The sequence below is a fragment of the Anoplopoma fimbria genome, chromosome 23 (assembly GCF_027596085.1).
Source record: "Anoplopoma fimbria isolate UVic2021 breed Golden Eagle Sablefish chromosome 23, Afim_UVic_2022, whole genome shotgun sequence".
Classification (NCBI taxonomy): Eukaryota; Metazoa; Chordata; class Actinopteri; order Perciformes; family Anoplopomatidae; genus Anoplopoma; species Anoplopoma fimbria.
In genome coordinates, this window is record NC_072471.1 from 609,470 (window position 1) to 634,469 (window position 25,000).

Below are 25,000 nucleotides of genomic sequence, written 5' to 3' on the forward strand. Positions count from 1 at the left end.
GCCGTGGAAGAAAGCCCAACATTTCATCAAGGGCCCTTAGAAACTTAGAACAACTAAGAGAAACCCCCGTGTGACTGCAAGACACCTACAGGAGGACCTGATGGAGGCTGGTACTAGTGCTTCAGTGGCAACTGTAAGACGTGCACTGAATAAACAAGGACTTCATGGCCGGACTCCAAGACGCACTCCACTCTTCACCACAAGGAACATCAAAAGTCCACTAGAATATGCCAGGAGGAATGTGGATAAGACGACAGAGTTTTGGGAGACAGTTCTATGGACTGATGAAACCAGACTGGAACTGTTTGGACATATGGACCAGCGGTATGTCTGGCGTGCGAAAGGCTTCTGACCAGAAGAATACCATCCCCACGGTCAAGCATGGAGGCGGGTCATTGATGATGTGGGGCTGTTTTTCTGCGGCAGGAACTGGCAACCTGGCATCATGGACTCCCAGAAATACCAGGGCATTTTAAAGAGGAAGGTGATGCCTTCTGTTGGCAAATTAAACCTTGGTGATCATTGGACTCTCCAGCAAGACAATGATCCCAAGCACACCTCCAAGTCAACCTAAGCTAGGTCGAGAAAAATATCCTGGAACGTCCTGGAGTGGCCTTCTCAGTCACCAGATTTAAATCTGATTGAAAGTCTTTGGTGGGATTTAAAGAAGGCAGCCATCAAACATCACTGAGCTAGAGGCTTCAGCAGCTGAAGAATGGGCAAAGATTCCCATGGAGAGGTGTAAGAAGCTTGTCAGCACTTACCCAAAACGTTTGTTAGAAGTTATAAAAGCTAAAGGATTCACCACAAAGCACTGGAGCTGGGGGTTGAATAATACTGCAGATGCACATGTATTAAAAGAGTTACATTTTTCATTTGTACTTCAAAGTTAAGTCAACTTCTGTTGTCAAAATAACTCAAATATGTATCAATGAATATTTTTTGTTGTTTAATGAGGTTTTTTGTCATTTATTGTCATTATCTTTCATCCACATCACTATAATGTCTTTTGAGGTGAGGGGGTTAATTATTTCTGATTGCAACTGTACACATATAGAGTTAAACTGTTCCTACAACAGAGCTGAGCCGATGTTTACGCAGTGATAAGGTGGAGTCATGTGATCAGGTCACCTGTGATGTCATACAGAGCAAACAGAGCAGAGGACGAATGTTTCTGTTCCTCTCTGAAGACTGAAACTCATTCATCTAAACTAAAGTACTACAGAACTACAGAACTACAGAACTACAGGACACAAGGGCTTAAAAACTACATGTAAAGAGATGCTTCAGGTCTCATGAGGAGGAGATCATCACCTCCTTTAGTTCTGTTGGATCATATATATAAATATATATCTGTAATGAACAAACAGGATCAACAGATAAATATAGTTTAATATGGATGTTTAACTCTAATGTTTATTAAATGTATCCAGTGATGAACTACACTGACCATGGAGACGTCATAATAATAATAATAATAATAATAATAATAATAATACCACGTTTCCTCAACTTAATAGTCCAGAAGAACCTAAATAAACACATTTAAATATACATAAATACATAAAGAAATGCAGTATTGAAAGTTAGAATGATCTGTAAACTTGTTTAATGTCCTGTTTAATGTTTAACATTTGATTAACATCATTATTAATGTGTGTTTTTCCTTCAGGTGTGTTTCCCCTTCAGGTGTGTTCAGGTTAACGTGTACCACAGTAAATACTTCCTGGTAACTTAATGTTCCTCTTTGTTCCTGAAACAATCCAAACACAAAGAGTTCAGATTAAAGTCTAACTGATCAAACAGACGGAAAGAGGAACTTCTGCGTCACTTCATAACGAAGTTTACTACGTTAAAGTACACCTGAGAGGAAACGTCTCAACACTAACACAGGTCAGTTAGTGGGTTTGGTTTCCTGATGTGGAAAATGTTGAATTATTGATTCAGTCTTGAATGAAAATCTCTTAAAAAATCAAATGTGCTCTTATTTTGAAATAGAGGTGTTGAATCATAACCGGCTCTCCTGATTGGCTGAAAACAGCTCGATGACATCACACAGATCTTTCTAGTGTTTTCTGACTGAAGTGAAGGCAGACAGACAGACAGACAGACAGAGAGAGAGACAGACAGACAGGCAGACAGACAGGCAGGCAGACAGGCAGACAGACAGGCAGACAGACAGACAGACAGACAGAGACAGGCAGACAGACAGACAGACAGACAGGCAGACAGACAGGCAGACAGGCAGACAGACAGACAGACAGGCAGACAGACAGGCAGACAGACAGGCAGACAGACAGACAGGCAGACAGACAGACAGGCAGACAGACAGGCAGCACCATTTAGCTTCACAGAGCAGTTGTTCTCTGTTCTGGTTGTTAATCGTGTCACTGAGCTCACTGATGAGACTATTGATCCGTTGTCCTCTGACTGTAACCTACATACAGAGGACGCTGTGCTGTCACATAGAGGACAGGTATTTGTGCTAAGCTAGGCTAACAGTTTCCCCCTGCTCCCAGTCTTTGTGCTAAGCTAGGCTAACCAGATCTTCCACACTGAGAGGAGCTTCATTTCATCCGTGGAGAGTTAATCCAGATTACGGAGCTTCATCACCTCTGGTTGACTTTAATCCACATCATCTACTGTTCATGACTTTAATCCAGCAGCTGTGAGTCTGAACATGTTCACATCGACAACTACACCATAAAACCACAACAACACACATGTGGAAGAAGGCTACTAATAATAATAATAATAATAATAATAATACTCAATCTGCTGATGTCATCATAACAGGCTCTTAACTTCTTTACTGGATTGATGTAAGAATCAATTAATTGTAAAAGAAAAATTAAAATAGTAAAGTTAATAATCAACAGAAACAAGCAAATTAAAACAGTAAATAAATATCAATTAATGTCACATTTTAACAATTAATCAATTTATATTCATATTATATTCTGTAAAAGGACAAAATAATTAATTAACCTTGTAAACTTGTATTTAGTTGCATGTTGGGGTCGTTTCTGTATTTCGTTTAGATGATATGAAGATTTTATATATTAATAAATAATCATAGTAGAAATAAATAAAAAGAGTATAAAGAGGAGATGAAGGTTTAACTCTGAGAGGAGGTCGGCTCATAAACACATTATTGACTGACTCACTGCAGAGAAATCTGGCCTGAAGCCAAAACTCATCAGAGAGAAACTAAAAATAAATCTGAGTCAAAGAGGTCGACCCGAACCGCCACACTGAGGACGGACTGACGGAGCTGAAGGTACTGACGGAGCTGAAGGTACTGAAGGTACTGATGGAGCTGAAGGTACTGACGGAGCTGAAGGTACTGACGGAGCTGAAGGTACTGATGGTACTGATGGAGCTGAAGGTACTGATGGTACTGACGGAGCTGAAGGTACTGACGGAGCTGAAGGTACTGATGGAGCTGAAGGTACTGACGGTACTGACGGAGCTGAAGGTACTGACGGAGCTGAAGGTACTGAAGGTACTGATGGTACTGACAGAGCTGAAGGTACTGACGGGGCTGAAGGTACTGACGGAGCTGAAGGTACTGATGGTACTGATGGAGCTGAAGGTACTGATGGTACTGACGGAGCTGAAGGTACTGACGGAGCTGAAGGTACTGATGGAGCTGAAGGTACTGACGGTACTGACAGAGCTGAAGGTACTGAAGGTACTGATGGTACTGACGGAGCTGAAGGTACTGACGGAGCTGAAGGTACTGATGGAGCTGAAGGTACTGAAGGTACTGATGGTACTGACGGGGCTGAAGGTACTGAAGGTACTGACGGAGCTGAAGGTACTGACGGAGCTGAAGGTACTGAAGGTACTGAAGGTACTGATGGAGCTGAAGGTACTGAAGGTACTGATGGTACTGACGGAGCTGAAGGTACTGAAGGTACTGAAGGTACTGATGGAGCTGAAGGTACTGAAGGTACTGATGGTACTGACGGAGCTGAAGGTACTGAAGGTACTGACGGAGCTGAAGGTACTGACGGAGCTGAAGGTACTGACGGAGCTGAAGGTACTGACGGAGCTGTGAGTACGACGAGTGGAAAGATTAATAAAGAAAGAAGTTCAGATGAGTTTCAGTGAAATTAACGTTTCTGTCAATGGAGTCCGGTGTCTCTTTGAGGAGAGCTGTCTCAGATAATTCAGGTTTATTTGGACTAAACCAGAGCTGGTGATTGTTGGAACAGTAGAAGAAGAAACGATGGATAAATAAAATCTGTAGTCTGAGTGGTTCTGAGGAGAGAATATTAAAATAAATGATAATGTTGGTTTCATTCATTATGTATTCAACACGTGTCACATGTCGTAGCATTGAGCTCAACAAGTAGAACGAACCAGGGATTCACTTTATTCTATTTAATCTCTAACGAGTTAAACTTCAAAGACCAGGATGTTTGTAGTGGTCTTCTTTATTTACAGAGGATCAGGTTTCTATAAAGGAAACCACAACAGGAGATATTATTTATCATATATATTTATTCTGAGTGATCATTAAATAAATAAATACTTTATTTACACAACATATCTACCAACGGACTCCATGATCAAATCTATTTCTGACATGTTTTTAAATATTAAAGTAAAGATGACGTCTTTCTTTCACAATAAAAGCCTCCCATGTGAAGCAACAGATGAACTTATCTCTCTTTCACAATAAAAGCCTCTAATGTGGAGCAGTAGGATGATTCAGACTGAACTGACCCTGATGAGGCTCTAGAACTGGACCACCTCCCTCTGGGGGGGCCTGACTCTCTGGTTCAGGATCTGCTGGAAACATCCTGACCCACTTTCTCAAAGATGAGACCTGAGAGACCTAAAGAGACCTGCAGGGACCTCAAGAGACCTAAAACTAGTCTTCATGTTTCTTGTTTTTTTTAGTTCTTATTTTGTTAGTATTTTATAAGTAAGAATAAATATATATATATATACATACACACACTAAGTTATATATATATATATATATACAAAAAACAATGAAATCACAGAACGTTTGCTGTTAAAATGGTTAACTTTCTCTGATTGTTTTAGATGTTTCCACTACATTTTGACTCTACATATAAACGTATTTCTTTTGTATAATTCAGCAGGATTTTATCTTTATTTTTACTTTACATATTTTATAAGTAACTGAATCTTAGTATATTGTTTTACTGGAAGAAAAGCAGAATAATCTGAACAAAGCGGTGATAAAGGTGAATAATTCTAAGGTCATCCAGACTCATGGAGCACAGAGAGCTTACCTGTCGGTCCACAGGTGAGTTCCAGAGGATCCACACAGGCCGACTGCAGGAACCAGGATCTCTGTGCTTCATGTGAGGCGGATTACGGAGGATCCAGGTCTCTGCAGGACCTGGATTTGCTGCGGCAGCTTGTTGTCGACGCGTTTAAGCCTCTAATTAATGAGTCATTACAGACAGGTGGGGGAGGGGCAGGGGGCGGGGCTTAGAGATCAGCTGACAGGTGGCAGGAGAAGACGACGCCTTAAAGCTGCAGATTATCTCACACATAAGAGTTCCTTATAATAAACATTTAATGAGGAGGCATCAGATCTGTCTGATCTCCGTTTATTATAAGAGATAAAAATAGACTTTATGACTTCTGGGTTTATTATAGAAAACACATTTAAGTTATGAATATTTAATCACATCATCTCAGCTGGAGTTTATTTTATGACTTTAAGGCTCAAAATGCAATTTATTTGTACTTATAAAAACATTATTAACTTTAATGATCTGCTGTGAAATGAACAATAATTGTTTTATTAAAGATTAAGAAATAAGAATTTAAATATCACTCATAAACATAATGAGTCATAATGATTCTTTATCAGCGTTTATGAGCTGATTAACTGCTCTGATAGTTTCTGTTTATTTGTCTCAAAGGAGCCAAATTCAACCGAAGAATATGAATATATATATATATGAAATTATTCTAAACTTTTTGTGGTCAATTTCAGGATGAAACGACTCTTTAAATTCCCTTTTAAATTGTAAACGTACTCTTTGTTTTGACTTTTCTCTGCTCCACTTCTCTTCTGGTAAAGTTCAGCTGTTCAGGTGTTTGGCAGAGAAACAGGAAGTGTTTTTGCTCCACTGATGATTAACGAGGAACTCTGTTTACTGACTTCAGTTTAAACAGTTTATAAGATCAGAGTCGACTGACTGGTGTTAAAGTTAAAAACATCAGTCATCAGTATTTACATAATAACTAATATTACTTTATGTTTGTTTCCATCACAATTCAGATTAAAGTTACGTTTGTCGAAGCCTTTAATATAAAACTATAATCAATAAACACAAAAACAGCTCAATAAATGAGGAAGAGGATGTTAAACTGAATCGTTAACAAATAAAAACAGGAAGTAGAAATAAAAGTAATGATTATTATTAATCTGCTGATCAGTTCCTATTAAATTGAATGTTTTGACAGTAAAATGGTGGAAAATGTTTTTGAAACATTTAAAATGTTTTGTTCATTTTAAATAACAAAACACAAAGAAAATCATGAAATCTTTATATTTAACTGGAAACAGCTTTTGTTTCATCGTTTCTGCAGATCAATGATCGTCTAATCCCGTTTAACTCAATGAACCAACAGGAAACTGACTTCTTGGATCAATCATCATGAAACTGATCGATCAATAAACATGACATCACGCTGTGAAACTCGACTCGTTTCTCCTCCAACATCTCAGAGACACACCTGGCCGGCAGGTACGGTTACATCACCACGTCGTCACGGCAACCGACGTGCACACAAACAGGACGGGCTCTCCTTGGAGACGCCACGGCAACCGACAGTGACATCATCAACAGATATTTACCTACTTTATCTGATCAATAAATCAATGATGATGATTAGTCCTCATCTTGATTAGTCTCACTTTCTTGATGAAGTATTTTCCTGAGATATTTCAACATGTTCCTCTGTCTCTGGTTACTAGGAGACTAAACCTTCAGGGACGGAAACATCCAGAAATAGAGTCTCTAAGCAGCTGGAGGATGTTTCCCACGAAGACCAGGATCCCAGCAGAGAACTGATCTGGGACCAGCTGTGGACTTTAATCCTCCTCTCTGTCTTAAACTGGGACAAATCAGCAGAAAACGGTTGAGATTACACAACGATGAGCTCAAAGGTCCTCAAAGTGTTCAGCATCAGCACATGGAGCTCTAGAAGAGCCGTGACCTTTGACCTCCACAGGAAACAGCTCACAATGAGCCAACAAGTCAACAGCAAGCTAACAATGAGCTAACAATGAGCTAACAACAAGTCAACAACAAGTCAACAACAACAAGTCAACAACAAGCTAACAATGAGCCAACAACAAGTCAACAACAAGCTAACAATGAGCCAACAACAAGTCAACAACAAGCTAACAATGAGCCAACAAGTCAACAACAAGCTAACAATGAGCCAACAACAAGTCAACAACAAGCTAACAATGAGCCAACAACAAGTCAACAACAAGCTAACAATGAGCCAACAACAAGTCAACAACAAGCTAACAATGAGCAACAAGCTAACAATGAGCTAACAATAACAATGAGCCAACAACAAGTCAACAACAAGCTAACAATGAGCCAACAACAAGTCAACAACAAGCTAACAATAAGCCAACAACAAGTCAACAACAAGCTAACAATGAGCTAACAATGAGCCAACAACAACAACAAGCTAACAATGAGCCAACAACAAGTCAACAACAAGCTAACAATGAGCCAACAACAAGTCAACAACAAGCTAACAATGAGCTAACAATGAGCCAACAACAAGTCAACAACAAGCTAACAATGAGCCAACAACAAGTCAACTAACAATGAGCCAACAAGTCAACAACAAGCTAACAATAAGCCAACAACAAGTCAACAACAAGCTAACAATGAGCTAACAATGAGCCAACAACAAGCTAACAATGAGCCAACAACAAGTCAACAACAAGCTAACAATGAGCTAACAATGAGCCAACAACAAGTCAACAATGAGCCAACAAGTCAACAACAAGCTAACAATGAGCCAACAACAAGTCAACAACAAGCTAACAATGAGCCAACAACAAGTCAACAACAAGCTAACAATGAGCTAACAACAAGTCAACAACAAGCTAACAATGAGCCAACAAGTCAACAACAAGTCAACAACAAGTCAACAACAAGCTAACAATGAGCCAACAACAAGTCAACAACAAGCTAACAATGAGCCAACAACAAGTAACAATGAGCCAACAACAAGTCAACAACAAGCTAACAATGAGCTAACAACAAGTCAACAACAAGCTAACAATGAGCCAACAACAAGTCAACAACAAGCTAACAATGAGCCAACAACAAGTCAACAACAAGCTAACAATGAGCCAACAACAAGTCAACAACAAGCTAACAATGAGCTAACAATGAGCCAACAACAAGCTAACAATGAGCTAAACAATGAGCTAACAATGAGCTAACAATGAGCTAACAATGAGCCAACAACAAGTCAACAACAAGCTAACAATGAGCCAACAACAAGTCAACAACAAGCTAACAATGAACTAACAATGAGCTAACAATGAGCTAACAACAAGTCAACAACAAGCTCAAGAGCTCAAGAGGATCAATAATCTTTGTAATCTTGATATTCGGAGAATGTTCAAAATTCAGATTTTCAGACAGACTCCCTGATTTCTGCTCACGTTTTGAGAATCAAAATGAAAGAATCGACCACATTAGTTTTAAAAACATCGACAGTGAACTTTGGGGGGATTTTGTTCATCCCAAACAAAGATGGCGTCTAAAACTGTTCTCCCATTTGAGAAGCTGGAACCTCAGAATAATATTTATTCTATACTTTAATTGTTCAACTAAATGTTTAATCGGTGAAGCTTTTAAGGGTTTAGATATTTGAAAAAACAAACAAATGAAATATAATGCAGGTAGAGATGTAACGTTTAACAAACTCAACCACTCGATTGAGAGAAAATTAATTGGCAACCATTTGGAAAACAATTAATAGTTTTTTATGCAAAAATGGTAGAAAATGTGTTTTGAATCATATTAAAATGATTGTCTTTGGACAAAACAAGACATTTAAAGACATCAAACTGGGACGGATATTTTCTTTATTTTATAGACCAAAAGATTGATTGATTAATTTAGAAAATAATCCATCAGGTTACTTAATAGTGTAAACTCATCAAAGGTCGTGACCTCAGTGAAGCTTCAGCTCTGGTTCTTAACTGATGACCATTTCCGGTCGCCATCTTTGTTTGGGTCAACAAACAACAACAACAAACACATATATATATATATATATATGGCAGGGACGTTGACCTACACCTTAAACTAGTACCAGTCAAAAGTCTGGACACACCTTCTCATTCAACTACTTTGAAGAATCTAAAATATAAAACATATTCTGGTTTGTTGAGCATTTGTTTGTTTACCACATGATTTAAAAAAAACATTGAATGAGAAGGTGTGTCCAAACTTTTGACTGGTACTGTATATATATATATATATATATATATATATATATATATATATATATATATATATATATATATATATATAAAGTGTGTCAGATTAATTAAACAATGTTAAAGTAATCATGTTTTCCGGTGAGACCACAGGGACCGTGTGTTTTAGGAGGACAGAGCGGATTACACGGCCCTGCGGAGGCCTTCCGCTCACCCCGGCCGGGACAATGCGGAGTCCTCCCTGGCAACCGGGCTCACTCAGCCCAAACAAAGAGCTCCACACGGCCGCCTCACACACACCTGCCCGGCGGCTCGGCTTTAACCTTTAATCCGGGTGTTTTTACTTCACTGGTACTGTGGAGCTGCTCTTCACCGACATCCACCAAACTCTCTCTGCCAGACTCCATTCACAAGTCTGACTATTCAACATGAACTGCATGCTGGGACGCAGAGACGTTGACCTGCAGCTTAAGCTGGTTCATACAGAGCTCAGAGAACGGACGGACACATCGGCATTAATGTCATCAACTATAATTCATTCTTATATAAATAGAGCTGTTAAACTCCTCAGTCTGTGCTAGCAGAGAGACAGCAGAGAGACATTAAAGAGAGACATTAGAGAGACATTAAAGAGAGACATTAAAGAGACATTAAAGAGAGACATTAAAGAGAGACAGCAGAGAGACATTAGAGAGACATTAAAGAGAGACAGCAGAGAGAGACATTAAAGAGAGACATTAAAGAGAGACATTAAAGAGACATTAGAGAGACAGCAGAGAGACATTAGAGAGACATTAGAGAGAGACATTAGAGAGAGACATTAAAGAGAGACATTAAAGAGAGACATTAAAGAGAGACATTAAAGACATTAGAGAGACAGCAGAGAGACATTAGAGAGACAGCAGAGAGACATTAGAGAGACATTAAAGCAGAGAGACATTAGAGAGACAGCAGAGAGACATTAGAGAGAGACATTAGAGAGACATTAGAGAGACAGCAGAGAGACATTAGAGAGACAGCAGAGAGACATTAGAGAGAGACATTAGAGAGACAGCAGAGAGACATTAGAGAGACAGCAGAGAGACATTAGAGAGACATTAGAGAGACAGCAGAGAGACAGAGAGACATTAGAGAGACATTAGAGAGACAGCAGAGAGACAGCAGAGAGACATTAGAGAGACATTAGAGAGACAGCAGAGAGACATTAGAGAGACATTAGAGAGAGACATTAGAGAGACATTAGAGAGAGACATTAGAGAGACATTAGAGAGACATTAGAGAGACAGCAGAGAGACATTAGAGAGACATTAGAGAGAGACAGCAGAGAGACATTAGAGAGACAGCAGAGAGACATTAGAGAGACAGCAGAGAGACATTAGAGAGAGACAGCAGAGAGACATTAGAGAGACATTAGAGAGACATTAGAGAGACAGCAGAGAGACATTAGAGAGACATTAGAGAGACATTAGAGAGAGACATTAGAGAGAGACATTAGAGAGACAGCAGAGAGACATTAGAGAGACAGCAGAGAGACATTAGAGAGACAGCAGAGAGACATTAGAGAGACATTAGAGAGACATTAGAGAGACAGCAGAGAGACATTAGAGAGACATTAGAGAGACAGCAGAGAGACATTAGAGAGACATTAGAGAGACATTAAAGAGAGACATTAGAGAGACATTAGAGAGACAGCAGAGAGACATTAGAGAGACATTAGAGAGACATTAGAGAGACAGCAGAGAGACATTAGAGAGACATTAGAGAGACATTAGAGAGACATTAGAGAGACATTAGAGAGACATTAGAGAGACAGCAGAGAGACAGCAGAGAGACAGCAGAGAGACATTAGAGAGAGACATTAGAGAGACATTAGAGAGACAGCAGAGAGACAGAGACAGCAGAGAGACATTAGAGAGACATCAGAGAGACATTAGAGAGACATTAGAGAGACATTAGAGAGACATTAGAGAGACATTAGAGAGAGACATTAGAGAGACATTAGAGAGACATTAAAGAGAGACATTAGAGAGAGACATTAGAGAGACATTAGAGAGACAGCAGAGAGACATTAGAGAGAGACATTAGAGAGACATTAGAGAGAGACATTAGAGAGACAGCAGAGAGAGAGCAGAGAGACATTAGAGAGACATTAGAGAGACATTAGAGAGACATTAGAGAGACATTAGAGGGACAGAGAGAGACAGAGACAGGGAGGTGGAGGTAAAGTCTGATTTTAATGAATACACTGCAGTGGTGCCAAAGTGCAGCCGGGGTCCTCTAATGACTGTGTGTGTGTGTGTGTGTGTGTGTGTGTGTGTGTGTGTGTGTGTGTGTGTGTGTGTGTGTGTGTGGATCACTGAATCTACTCTTGAGGTCTGGTGCCTCCTCCTCCTCCTCCTCTCCTCCTCCTCCTCCTCCTCCTCCTCCTCCTCCTCCTCCTCCTCCTCTTCCTCCTCCTCTCCTCCTCCTCCCATAAACACATAATATTAATCTCATCCCTTCCATTGTCTGTCTCCGCCCGGGGCTGCCGGTGGAGACAGACAGTGAAAGGAGCTCACCTGCGGAGGAGCGGCTCCTCGGGCTGCGTGTGTCCGCCGAGCAGCGCTGCTCTCCGGCAGAGAGGGGGGGAGGCTCCACGGTGACGTCACCAGCCCACCTGACCAGCGGGGGGAGGAGCCTGAGCGATGACTGACAGGCAGGACACGCCCCCTCTACACCACACTGACTAGTTACAGGTACAGGTACAGTCCTCATTCTGCAGAATAATATAGATTATCATTAAATGATATCCATTCCATCACTTCAGCTCATTTTAAACTTGTATTGATATCTTTTGTATTATTAATAACAATCTGTATACAATAAACTTTAAATATGACTATTATTCAGTGGGTTTTATTATATGTGTTATTCACTCTATATATTTTATTATTATGTGTGTTTGGTTTTCCGTCTTGTTTTTTACGTTCATTCTGAAGTTATTTTACTTTATTGTGAAACACTTTTATTATACGAATAAAGTTTATTACTGCTAAAACTGTACTGAAGCGCAGTAGTTTAGTAAATGTACCCAATTATCTTCCACCGCTGACTATTTAGCATTTTAAATAAAATAACCAAAACTGAACTTTAATAAAATTGTATGAATTCTTTGTATGAGTTTTTATTTTCCTTTTTTATTTCATGACATATTTATTTTTCTAACGATGTGTTTTATTTCATAATAATACTTAATCAGAGGCTGTTTGGATAAAAAAACCTAATTAAATTGTGTTTTGAATGTTTGTTGCAGAATAAATAAAACTGAATAAATACATTTATTATTCAGGTGGTTTCCTGTCCTCATTGTTCATCTTTTCTTCTCACTGAATATTTAAATGAAGACACAACAGGAGCTTTGAGGCTCTGAGCTCCTTCAAGTCACCAGTCAGGGTTTAAACCTTCACAAGGTGAGGGCGCCCCCTGCTGGCCGGCCCGAACTACTGCAACCAGGTACAGTTTGATGTACTTGTACTTCACTCGAGTATATTTTAGTGTATTTTATACTTTTACATCTCAGAGGTAAATATTGTCATTTTTACAAAAAATAAATCTATTGTTCAGAATACATTTAAATAAAACTTGTGATACTTTATAAAATAAGATGTATTACATCATATACCTCAAATACAACACTGAAGTACTCAGATATTTATATATAGATATATATACTCACATACTTATACTTCAGTAATTATGATGTAATAATAATAAACACTGACTTTGTATGCCTTAAGTACACTTAGTTGGTAATAGTTAGTATGTAGTAAAGCAGAAGGTTTGCGTACAGGACGTTTACTTGTGTTGCAGTATTATTTTTACCGTGTTGTACTTGTTTTTGTTCTTTTGTACGCTCAGACTTTTATAATTAAACATAAAATCATAAAGTGAAAGTTTAAACTCTTAAAGGGACAGAGTTCAGGATTCACTGCCATCTAGAGGTGAAGCTGCAGATTGAATGTTACTCCTTCTGATCTACGATGCCTTCAGGTACCGTTGGACATCCGTACTCTGCTCTGTTTTATTGTTATGTTTGATAAGAAAACATGTTAACTGTCAATCATTAATATTATGAATCATCTTATTGATCCATTCACATCATTTAGAACCAGAGTGGTAGTTCCCCAGTCTGGCCAGCAGAGGGCGCTGAGGATCAGCTGACTCCTCTTCTGTCATGTGACGTTCAGGAACAAATCAAAGCTTTGATACTGAGAGAAGTTTCTAGTTAAACTTCATAAAGAGACAAAGATAATTAAAAAACAATGTGTTTGTTTATTCTCCATATCTTCTGTTGCATTGTGGGAGAAAACCGTCGACTGTATTTAGACCTTTGATATTGTGTTTTATGTTTCAGCTTCATTCATGTCGTTTACGTTACTGTTTGCACAGATTACACAAATTATTTAAATTAATCATTTATAGATATTTATATATTATTATATAATATATATAATATGGAAGGTGGAAGAAAGACAACTTGTGTTTCTGGGAAATAATAATAATAAAAAAATAAAAAAATAATAAAAATGATAAAAATGATAATAATAAGAAAATAATAAAAATGATAATAATAATAATGATGATAATAATAATAATAAAATATAATAAAATATAAAAATGATAATAATGATAATAATTTAAAAAAAGAAATAATAATGATAATACTGATAATAATATTGATAATAATAATATTGATAATAATAAAGATGTGGATAATAAATCTGTTTCTGATGAACACAAAGCTCAGACGTTGTTGAATTTGTTTATTGTTCTGATTAATGTTTGATCAGTTCAGATGTTTCTTTAGTAAAATAATTCAGATTTGAAAGCAGCTGTTTTGATCACAGTCCAGATGTTGACAGAGTCCAGATGTTGACAGAGTCAGTGAGGAGCTGCTGTTTGATCCACATGAAGTCAAACACAAGACGACCATCATGAAACGTTAAGAAAACCTTTGTTCCTCGTCCATGATTCAGTTCCTTTGATTCGTTTTCACACTTTAACTCTGAACAGACTGTTAGCTTAGCGACATCCAGGCTAAAAACAATCCCAGAATGCAACTCTCTCTCTCGTCTCTCCGTTCAGTTTCTGACGTTTGGATCAGTTCGTTCTGATGTCACTTCCTGTCGGAGTGAACGGACGTCGGTGTGTGCTGCACGTTACTCTGCACCACAGTGAGGCTGCTTCAGTCGGACCAGGACCAGGATGAGGACCAGGACCAGGACCAGGACCAGGATCAGGAGACCTGGATGACCTCCATGCTGCCGGAGAAGCTGGACTGCCCCCCCGTCCCCATCTCCTCCCTGGACCTGCTGTCCGTCCTCCCGTCTCCGAGCTCCATCTGACAGCTGCGTCTCTTCAGCTGTTTCTCGAAGCTGCTCTCTTCGTGCCAGCTCCTCCTCGAGTCTCCTCGGTCCGCCGTCCTCTGCCGGCTGCGCCGCCGCACCGCCTCCAGGCCGTGGCCGCAGCCGTAGGCCGCCACGCCGCCGCCGCTGAGGATGGCGGAGGTGGAGTAGAAGAGGGCGGAGTCTGAGGAGAGGTACCAGCCTCCGGCCAGAGAGGAGGAGGAGACGGCGACGGGGCCCAGCAGGAGGTCTGAGCTCCAGCCCTTCAGGGCCCCGCCGGGCCCCGGGCGGGACAGGTGCTGCTGGCTGCGGGAGAGGCCCAACAGGAAGCTGGTGGCGTTCTCCACGCTGCCGCTCCGCTGCAGCGGGAGCCTGCAGTTTGTGGCGGCGGGCGGAGGTTTGGAGGAGGCGGGCGGGGCCTCCTCCTTGTCGGGGCTCTGCTCCGGCGTGGACTGCTCCGACACCTCCTCCACCGGGGAGAACTGGCACGGTTTGCTGCTCGGCTCTTTGAAGCCGGACGGTTTGAAGAACTCGGCGTCTCCCGGTCCCCCCTGGGGGACGTAGACCCGGTGGGGGCGCTCGCCGCCGGCTCGCCGTACGCCTTGATGTCCAGAGAGAAGGAGCGCTTCAGACGGGCGCTCTCCTCGTCGGCCAGCTGCAGGCCGCTCAGAGCCTGAGCCAGACAACGGTCCTCAGGGCCAGCAGACAGGACACAGGGCAGCGTGAGGGGCTCCATGGGGGCGGGGCCAGGACCCACAGGGGCCTCCTGATAGGCTGGAGGGTCCTGGTCCTCATGCTGAGGGGGGACCTCACCGCTGGGCTCGGGATGAGTCCTCAGTCTGGTCTCAGGACCCGGAGGAGTCTTGATCCTCTTCTCAAAGTCCAGCAGCTGACCCAGGAAGTTAAAGTTTGGAGAGATGGTCGGACGCTTCTCCTTCACAAACCTGGACACAGAGAGGGAGGAGCTTCTTCATCATCACCATCATCACCATAATCATCTTCATCATCACCATCATCATCACCATCATCATCACCATCACCATCATCACCATCATCTTCATCATCACCATCATCACCACCATCACCACCATCATCTTCATCACCATCATCACCACCATCATCTTCATCACCACCACCATCATCATCATCATCATCATCATCATCATCATCATCATCATCATCATCTTCATCACCACCATCATCATCACCATCACCACCATGAAGCTCCTCCCCTCACCTGTAGGCCTCGTCCAGAGACATGTCCATCCTCTTCATGATGTAGGCGATGGCGATGGTGGCGGAGCGGGAGATTCCAGCCAGACAGTGGACCAGGACTCGAGCGTTGGAGGCCTTGGCCTTCTCTGAAACACAGGAGAGGGTTTAGAGTGAAGGGGACCAGCTCTGGGCTCCTATTGGACGTCTCTCCGCCGTACTGACTCGTCCTCTGACCTATGAACTCCACGGACCGGTCCAGCCAGGGCAGGATCTTCTCACAGAAGGAGTCGTTGACGGGGACCCTCAGGAAGTGGGACTCGGGGATGAAGTCCGGTTTGGGGCAGGTGTTGCTGGCGTTCAGGACGTAGACGATGTCGTTCTGCTGCATCAGATCCTGGAGACACAAGACCACGTTAGAGAAATGCTCTCTACTGATTGGCTGAGAGAGGTGGGAAGACTCCCAGCATGCACTGGAGCGATCAGTTGTTTTATGAGACACTTTGGGATTTCAATCATTTTATTAAACATTATTATGAATAATCTGGTGAGGATTTATTGACTTTTATTTCAAACTAGCTTTACCTGCAGCCACTAAAATACTATTTAAACTTAATTAAAATGTAATTATATTATGTCAATTTCTATTATGCTATAATAGTATTTAATACTATATTATATCAAATTATAAAATAAAATAAAATATATGATAAAATAAAATAAATTAATTAATTAATATTATATTAAGGACACATATAATACCTAACATTATATGACCTACTGATCCTCAATTGTATATAATATTCTAATATAAAGCTATATTATATCAAATTATATAATAAAATATAATAAACTATAATATAATATATGATAATATATAATAAAATAAAATAAAATAAAATATAATATAATATGATGACATATGATAAAATAAAATAAAATAATTATTATATTATATTAAGGACACATATAATACCTTACATTCCTGGTCCAGAGAACGTAAGAGGGAGAGCAGCGGGTCAGTGTGTTACCTTGTTGAGGACGTCCCTCTGGCAGCCCAGGTACAGGTGAGGCAGGATGCGTGTGGGCCCGGTGTTGGTGACGGGCAGACAGGGCTGAGACATGCAGGAGGGAACCAGAGAGGACTTCCCCTCACACAGACCCGGGAACAGGTGGGAGAACTCAGAGAATCCACCTGAGAGGAGCCGACACACAGACACACGTTTACTTCTTCTTCTTCTTCTGTTTTATTTGCAGCAGAACGTAAACAGAGTCTCTGAACACATAGAACATTATCATCTGAGCCATCAGCTCTTATCTGTTCTATTGAACAGCCGGCTGCTCCAGACCTACAGATGGCTCGTCCTCCACTCCGGTTGCTAGGCAACAGGCCTGTGAATTGATCCTCTGCAGCCTCCTTCATCTCTGCAGGTCCAACATGAAGTCATGTGATCGCTGCCTGTTTTTTTACTGCAGTCAGAACAGATTCATATCTGAATATGATGATTTATTAATGAATACATTAACGTAGATAAAGACGGAGTCAAACATTACATTTATTTAAATAAAACTGTCTGAAGGAGATAAAAGGACAAAATAACGTCATATGTTTTTATTATATTAAAAGGTGTTTTTTCTTTGCTTAAATGTTTATTAAAGAAGTGAGCAGTGACATTGATGTTCATTTAAAATTCATCTATTTTTATTGTTTGTCGTTTACGTCTCTTAAAATGAGTAATTAGTTTCTACAATATTTTCCTTTTCTCTTAAAATATATATAAAAATAATTATTTATAAAAATCATTCATAAGATTAGACCCTTTGCTCACATTGAGTCTTTTGAGCTAGTACAGCCATGAGTCTTCTTGGGAATGATGCAACAAGTTTCTCACACCTGGATTTGGGGATCCTCTGCATTCTTCCTTGCAGATCCTCTCCAGTGTCAGAGAATCAAACTCTCAACAACCTCTGGCTGGGCCAGTTGGTCACAGACCTTTTGTTATACTGTCTGATTGTCTTCCTGTCTGTGGCTCTTTGGTTCTACTTGAAGAAGTGAATCTTTTTATCAAACACACAGGAGCTGAAAAACACCCCCAGACTTTGTTTGGGACTATTTTCACTGTTTTAATCCACATTGGAGCTGGAGATGAGCAGTGATATGTCTGATGTTTTCTGTCCATATTAATAACCTTTATAAGTTAAAGTCAGACTGACATACCGCTTTGCTTAGAATTAACGTGTTCAATCTTGGTCTCATCAGACCAGATTTTCTCATAGTTTGGGAGTCCTCCATGTGTTTTTTGGCAAACTCTATTTTCATATGTCTTGCACTGAGGAAACTTTGCATCAAAGCCCCGACTGGTGGAGGGCTTGATAGTTGACTTTGTGGAACTTTCTCCCATCTCCCTAACATCTCTGGAGCTAACCTCTCTCACAAGGCTCTTCTCCCACGAACTCAGTTTGGCTGGATGGCAACAGGTTTTCCATCCACATTTAAATGCCACTGTGCTCTTAAACCAACAACAACCTATACAATAATTATTTATAAAAATCATTCATTGATTACCTCCCTCCACATCAGCTTTAAAAACACAGCAACATGACCACCAAAACAACACAACAACTGCATTTTCCTTCTCATGTTGAGACTCAAACCAACAACCCGTTGGTCCGTCCTTTAATACTGTCTGACTTCCTGTCTGTGGCTCTTTGGTTCCTACTGAAGAAGTGAGTGATTCTCTAGTGTTTATCAAACACACAGGAGGAAACAGAGACTTTGTTTGGGACTATTTTCAGCGGCGGATTAATCCACATTGGAGCTGTAGAGAGCATTGATATGTCTGATGTGTTTTTAATGATTCCTGTCCATATTAATAACCTTTATAAGTTAAAGTCAGACTGATGATGTCACAGCAGCAGGTTCCTCTTTTGTTCTCAGATAGGAGTTGTTGTTGATGTGGAACCAGGAGGGTGGAGTCCTCATTACATCATGGTGACATGACGTCACCTCAGAGGAAACACACCGCTTCATCAGCAGAGACTGAAGGCCTCCGTTCATCAGACAGAGTGGAAACAACAACAACACAACACAACAACCACACAACAACAACCACAACCACAACAAAACAACCACAACACAACAACCACACAACAACAACAACCACAACAACAACACAACACAACAACCACACAACAACAACAACCACAACAACAACCACAACACACCAACAACAACACAACAACACCACAACAACAACAACACAACAACAACAACACCAACAACAACACAACAACCACACAACAACAACAACAACAACAACAACACAACAACCACAACACCAACACAACAACCACACAACAACAACAAACAACACAACAACAACCACAACAACACAACAACAACAACACAACAACAACAACCACAACAACAACAACAACCACAACAACCACAACAACAACAACACACAACAACAACAACAACAACAACACAACAACCACACAACAACAACAACAACACACACAACCACAACACAACAACCACACAACAACACAACAACAACCACAACAACCACACAACAACAACCACAACAACACAACACCACCAACAACAACAACACCACCACAACAACAACAACAACCACACAACACCAACAACAACCACACAACAACACAACAACAACAACCACAACAACCACACAACAACAACCACAACAACACAACACCACCAACAACAACAACACCACCACAACAACAACAACAACCACACAACACCAACAACAACCACACAACAACAACACAACAACCACCACAACAACAACAACAACAACAACAACCACACAACAACAACAACACAACACAACAACACAACAACACACAACAACACAACAACAACAACAACCACAACAACAACAACACAACAACAACAACCACACAACAACAACCACAACAACACAACAACAACCACACAACAACACAACAACAACCACACAACAACCACAACACAACAACCACACAACAACAACACAACAACAACCACAACAACAACCACAACAACACACCACCACCAACAACAACAACACCACCACAACAACAACCACACAACACCAACAACAACCACACAACAACACAACAACAACAACCACAACAACCACACAACAACAACCACAACAACACAACACCACCAACAACAACAACACCACCACAACAACAACAACCACACAACACCAACAACAACCACACAACAACAACAACAACACAACAACAACACAAACACAACAACACAACAACAACACCACCACAACAACCACAACACAACACCACAACACCACCACAACAACCACAACACAACAACAACAACAACACAACACCAACACAACACAAATAACAACAACAACAACACAAACACAACAACAACAACACAAACACAACAACACAACACCACCAACAACAACAACAACACCACAACAACAACAACAACCACACAACACCAACAACAACCACACAACAACAACAACCACAACAACCACACAACAACAACCACAACAACACAACACCACCAACAACAACAACACCACCACAACAACAACAACCACACAACACCAACAACAACCACACAACAACAACACAACAACAACAACACAAACACAACAACACAACAACAACAACACCACAACAACCACAACACAACACCACAACACCACCAACAACAACACAAATAACAACAACAACAACAACAACAAAGCCTAAAAACAACATGGACGCTGATTTACTTTGGTGAAACACAGGAATAAAAAACATTCTTCTATTAACTCTGTCTCCTAGTCGTCTTAACTCAGACTAGTCTCTGTCTCCTAGTCGTCTTGACTCAGACTAGTCTCTGTCTCCTAGGTCTTGACTCAGACTAGTCTCTGTCTCCTAGTCGTCTTGACTCAGACTAAGTCGTCTTGACTCAGACTAGTCTCTGTCTCCTAGTCGTCTTGACTCAGACTAGTCTCTGTCTCCTAGTCGTCTTGATTCAGACTAGTCTCTGTCTCCTAGTCATCTTGACTCAGACTAGTCTCTGTCTCCTAGTCGTCTTGACTCAGACTAGTCTCTGTCTCCTAGTCGTCTTAACTCAGACTAGTCTCTGTCTCCTAGTCGTCTTAACTCAGACTAGTCTCTGTCTCCTAGTCGTCTTGACTCAGACTAGTCTCTGTCTCCTAGTCGTCTTGACTTGTTCTAGTCTGACACTGACCTGAGAGCAGGTGAACGGAGGGGAAGCTTCTCTCCAGCTTCAGCAGCAGGACGCTGAGGAAAGACTCGGAGCTCAGAGAAGACGGATGTGAAGAACTCTGATCGTAAACCACGACCTCCTGGTCCTCCTGCAGCTCCAACTACAACCACCAGAGACAATAATCATTATATATACATATATATATGAGACACTTTAGTTATTATATATATATGAGACAATAACAAAGACTAAACAGGTGACCTGTTCCAGTCATGGTGAGCTCACCGTTAGAATAAAGTTTCAACCTGTAATCATTAAACGTTGGTTATACTTTATGCTATTTGATTAAACTGATATTTATACACAAATACCTTGTGTATAAATGTGTCGCACACACAATACTTACTTTTGTGAGCAACTAAATAAAAACAAGAGTTCATATTTAATCATAATGTTTTAATTACATCTAAACCCTTGATAAAAATGAATAAAGTCAGAAATGTAAAATCTAAAGCACAAATGTTCCTTCAGACTAAAGACCTGATCCTGAGTACGAAACTGACTGTTTCTTTAATGGTCACAAATGAAGGACTGTCCTACCAAAATAAGAGCTCAGATGTGTAAAACGTCATAATTCTGCTGTGATGGGGGGGACAGCGGAGACTAACCCTCCGGTGGTTCGGCTGCTTTACAGCCGGTCCTCAGTGGAGGAAACTCTGGTTCTCTGGTTCTCTGCACTCAGGATTCCTTACGGCTCGTAATCAGACGGAAAATGTTGCGTGGGTCATAAAAAGGAGCCGCCGAGCTTCCTCAAAGCCGTTCTTCCAGTTTAACACAACACCACCGACGGGGAGGAGCGGCTCTTTGTTAAATATAAACCGTGTTCTGAGGTCAGACGCCCTCATTTAGAGAGCAGAAGAAGAGTGTTTAAACGGAGGCTAAAGAAACTCAATATACTGTGTTATTATGAATTATTGTGTTTGGTCTACACGGCTCTCATTTATGGAACCAGCATTTTTTTTTTCATTAAATAATCGACAAAACTACAATCATAAACGTCATATTTTCATCTTTCCGACTGTCCTTGAACACATCATGTGTCACGAACGCTTCAGTCAGAAAAAGAACCAAAACGAAGCTTAAAATTGTGACATTTGACCAAAAACATTTTATTCTACATGTCTGATTTAAAATGTCGTCACATGTCGTTAACCAGATTCTGATAAAAACATTAAATTCTGAGCTCCTCAGTGAAACTATGAAGACATGATGGATTCATCTGAGACCAACAGTCATGTGACAACAAATCTGTGAAACTGTGACTGAACTTCAGGAAGTTAACACAGAGAGGAGAGAGAGAGGAGAGGAGAGGAGAGGAGGAGAGGAGAGGGAGAGGAGGAGAGAGGAGAGAGGAGGAGAGGAGAGGAGAGGAGAGGAGGAGAGGAGAGGAGGGAGAGGAGAGGAGAGGAGGAGGAGAGGAGAGGAGAGGAGGAGGAGAGAGGAGAGGGAGAGGAGAGGAGAGAAGAGGAGGGAGAGGAGGAGAGAGGAGGAGAGAGAGGAGAGGAGAGGAGAGAGGAGAGGAGGAGGGAGGAGGGAGAGGAGAGGAGGAGAGGAGGAGAGAGAGGGAGAGAGAGGAGAGGGAGAGGAGAGGAGGGAGAGGCTGTAAAAATGAGGATAGTTTAATATTTATAACATGTGGAGCCTCCATTTTTTTCCAGACTTGACATGAAATGTATGAGTCACTTCTGTTTCTTTTTAAACTTCAAAGTGTTGTTTTGGATGATCAAATAAATTATATATATATATATATATCTATTATATATATATCTATGTATATATAGAGTATGTGTGTGTGTGTGTGAGTGTGAGTGTGTGAGTGTGAGTGTGTGTGTGTGTGTGTGTGTGTGTGTGTGTGTGTGTGTGTGTGTGTGTGTGTGTGTGTGTGTGTGTGTGCACCTTCTTCTTGGCCGAGTGCTGCAGCAGCTCGTGGATCTGGACTTTGTCCTGCTGCAGCCTCCTCTTCATCAGTTTGGAGCAGTTCACGTTCACGGCCTCCAGGATGTGCGAGGCGTTGAAGTCCACGAAGGGCCGGCTGTCGATCAGCACCACGCGGTCCAGACCCCCTCCAGCAGGGCCACCAGGGCCTCCGCCCCGATGGGCTGCGCCGACCTGGACCCGGACCCAGACCCAGACCCAGGCACGGACCCAGACCCAGACCCAGACCCAGACCCAGACACGGACCCAGACCCAGACCCAGACAGACCCAGACCCAGACCCAGATCCAGACACGGACCCAGACACGGACCCAGACCTGGACCCGGACCCAGGTCCTGCAGGATGCTCCTTCGACATGTCAGACTAACTCCCCGCTCCCTATCCCCTCCCGCCCCCCCTCCCCCCACCCCCCTTGACCGTAGTCCTCCTGCTACCCCTCCCTCCTCCTCCTCCTCTTCCTCCTCCTGAGCGTCCCGGGCCGGCGGTCCAGCGCAGAGAGGCAGTCCGGCGAGGAAGCTCAGAGGATGAAGAGCTGCACTGTGTCGGCCCGGTATGATGTCATCATGAAGGGACTCGACAGCATAAAACCCCGGGACCAGAGACAGAGAGACAGGGAGAGAGAGAGAGAGAGAGACAGAGAGAGAGACAGACAGGGAGAGAGAGAGAGAGAGAGAGAGACAGAGAGGGAGGCCTGACTCTACTCTGACCCCTCTGAGGGTCTAAGCAGCCGTTTAAAGGGTGTCTCTGGCGTTCAGCCCGGTGGGGGGGGTTCGGGGTCTCCTCCTGGACTGAGCTCTGAAGACCTCACTCTGAACCCTGATCCTGGTCTTCATGCTGAACTGCTTTCACACTGTGGGACGAAGAGAGAGAAGAACAGAGTCAGAGTTGTGTTCAGGTGTCTCTGTGACGCCTCACTCAGCGACCCACGGACTCTCTGCTTTGGATTCCAGATGTGTTGCTTAGTAACCAGAGGTAAAGGTACAGCACAGAGTCTGTGTCGTACTACAGCAGTGGAGCTAATCAATATCAGACCCTAAAATAATCAATATCAGACACTAAAATAATCAATATCAGTTATTTTCAGAGACAAAAAGCTGAATGTAAGAACACGTGCGTTTGTGTATGAAGATAAAGTAAAGAGGCTCGTCCTCTGGGGAGCAGGAAACAGACCACAGGTCATCACATTATTAGAGTCTGTGTGAGCGATGATCAAAGAGAAACAGCCTCTAATAATAAACGCTGCTGATGCTTTCTACTTCCTGTTACACGCTGACTCACTGAGCTGAAGGAAACTCCCTCCTGGTGAAAGACCTGCAGCGACAGACGACTGAAGAAGAAGAAGAAGAAGAAGAAGAAGAAGAAGAAGAAGAAGAAGAAGAAGAAGAAGAAGAAGAAGAAGAAGAAGAAAAGAAGAAGAAGAAGAAGAAGAAGAAACCCCCCACTGTTCCTCCTCCTCCAGCACACACACACTATCTCACACACACACTCCTGATTAATTGTTGGTTAATGAACCATTTGGTGTCAGAATGATGGTTTTAGAGATATTAACATTCTAATAATTGACTCTATGACATCAGAAATGGTTTCATTTGAATCAGATGAGAGTAAACTACCAATATTATATTATATTATATAATATAATATAATATTATATAATATTATAATATTATATAATATTATATGATATTTGTAGTCATTAAGTCTGTGTATAGA

General features: G+C 41.5%; 2 protein-coding genes across 2 annotated transcripts in view; both read right to left on the reverse strand.

The window, feature by feature from the left end:
- eps8a (epidermal growth factor receptor pathway substrate 8a) overlaps positions 1-12,103 on the reverse strand; it is a 33,864-nt gene extending 21,761 nt beyond the window's left edge. The window contains 1 exon segment of the mRNA XM_054624910.1: positions 12,043-12,103. The gene's annotated coding sequence lies outside the window, so the exon portion shown is untranslated.
- A 2,140-nt stretch (positions 12,104-14,243) lies between these two features.
- Positions 14,244-23,667, reverse strand: dusp16 (dual specificity phosphatase 16; the record flags this gene model as incomplete). The annotated part of the gene is given in 8 exon segments (XM_054625038.1): positions 14,244-15,442; positions 15,445-15,812; positions 16,106-16,229; positions 16,318-16,477; positions 17,112-17,275; positions 21,314-21,452; positions 23,249-23,418; positions 23,421-23,667. Coding segments are annotated over 8 exon segments (2,055 nt in total), but the record flags the coding sequence as incomplete, so codon positions are not given.
- Between the last annotated feature and the right edge of the window lie 1,333 nt (positions 23,668-25,000).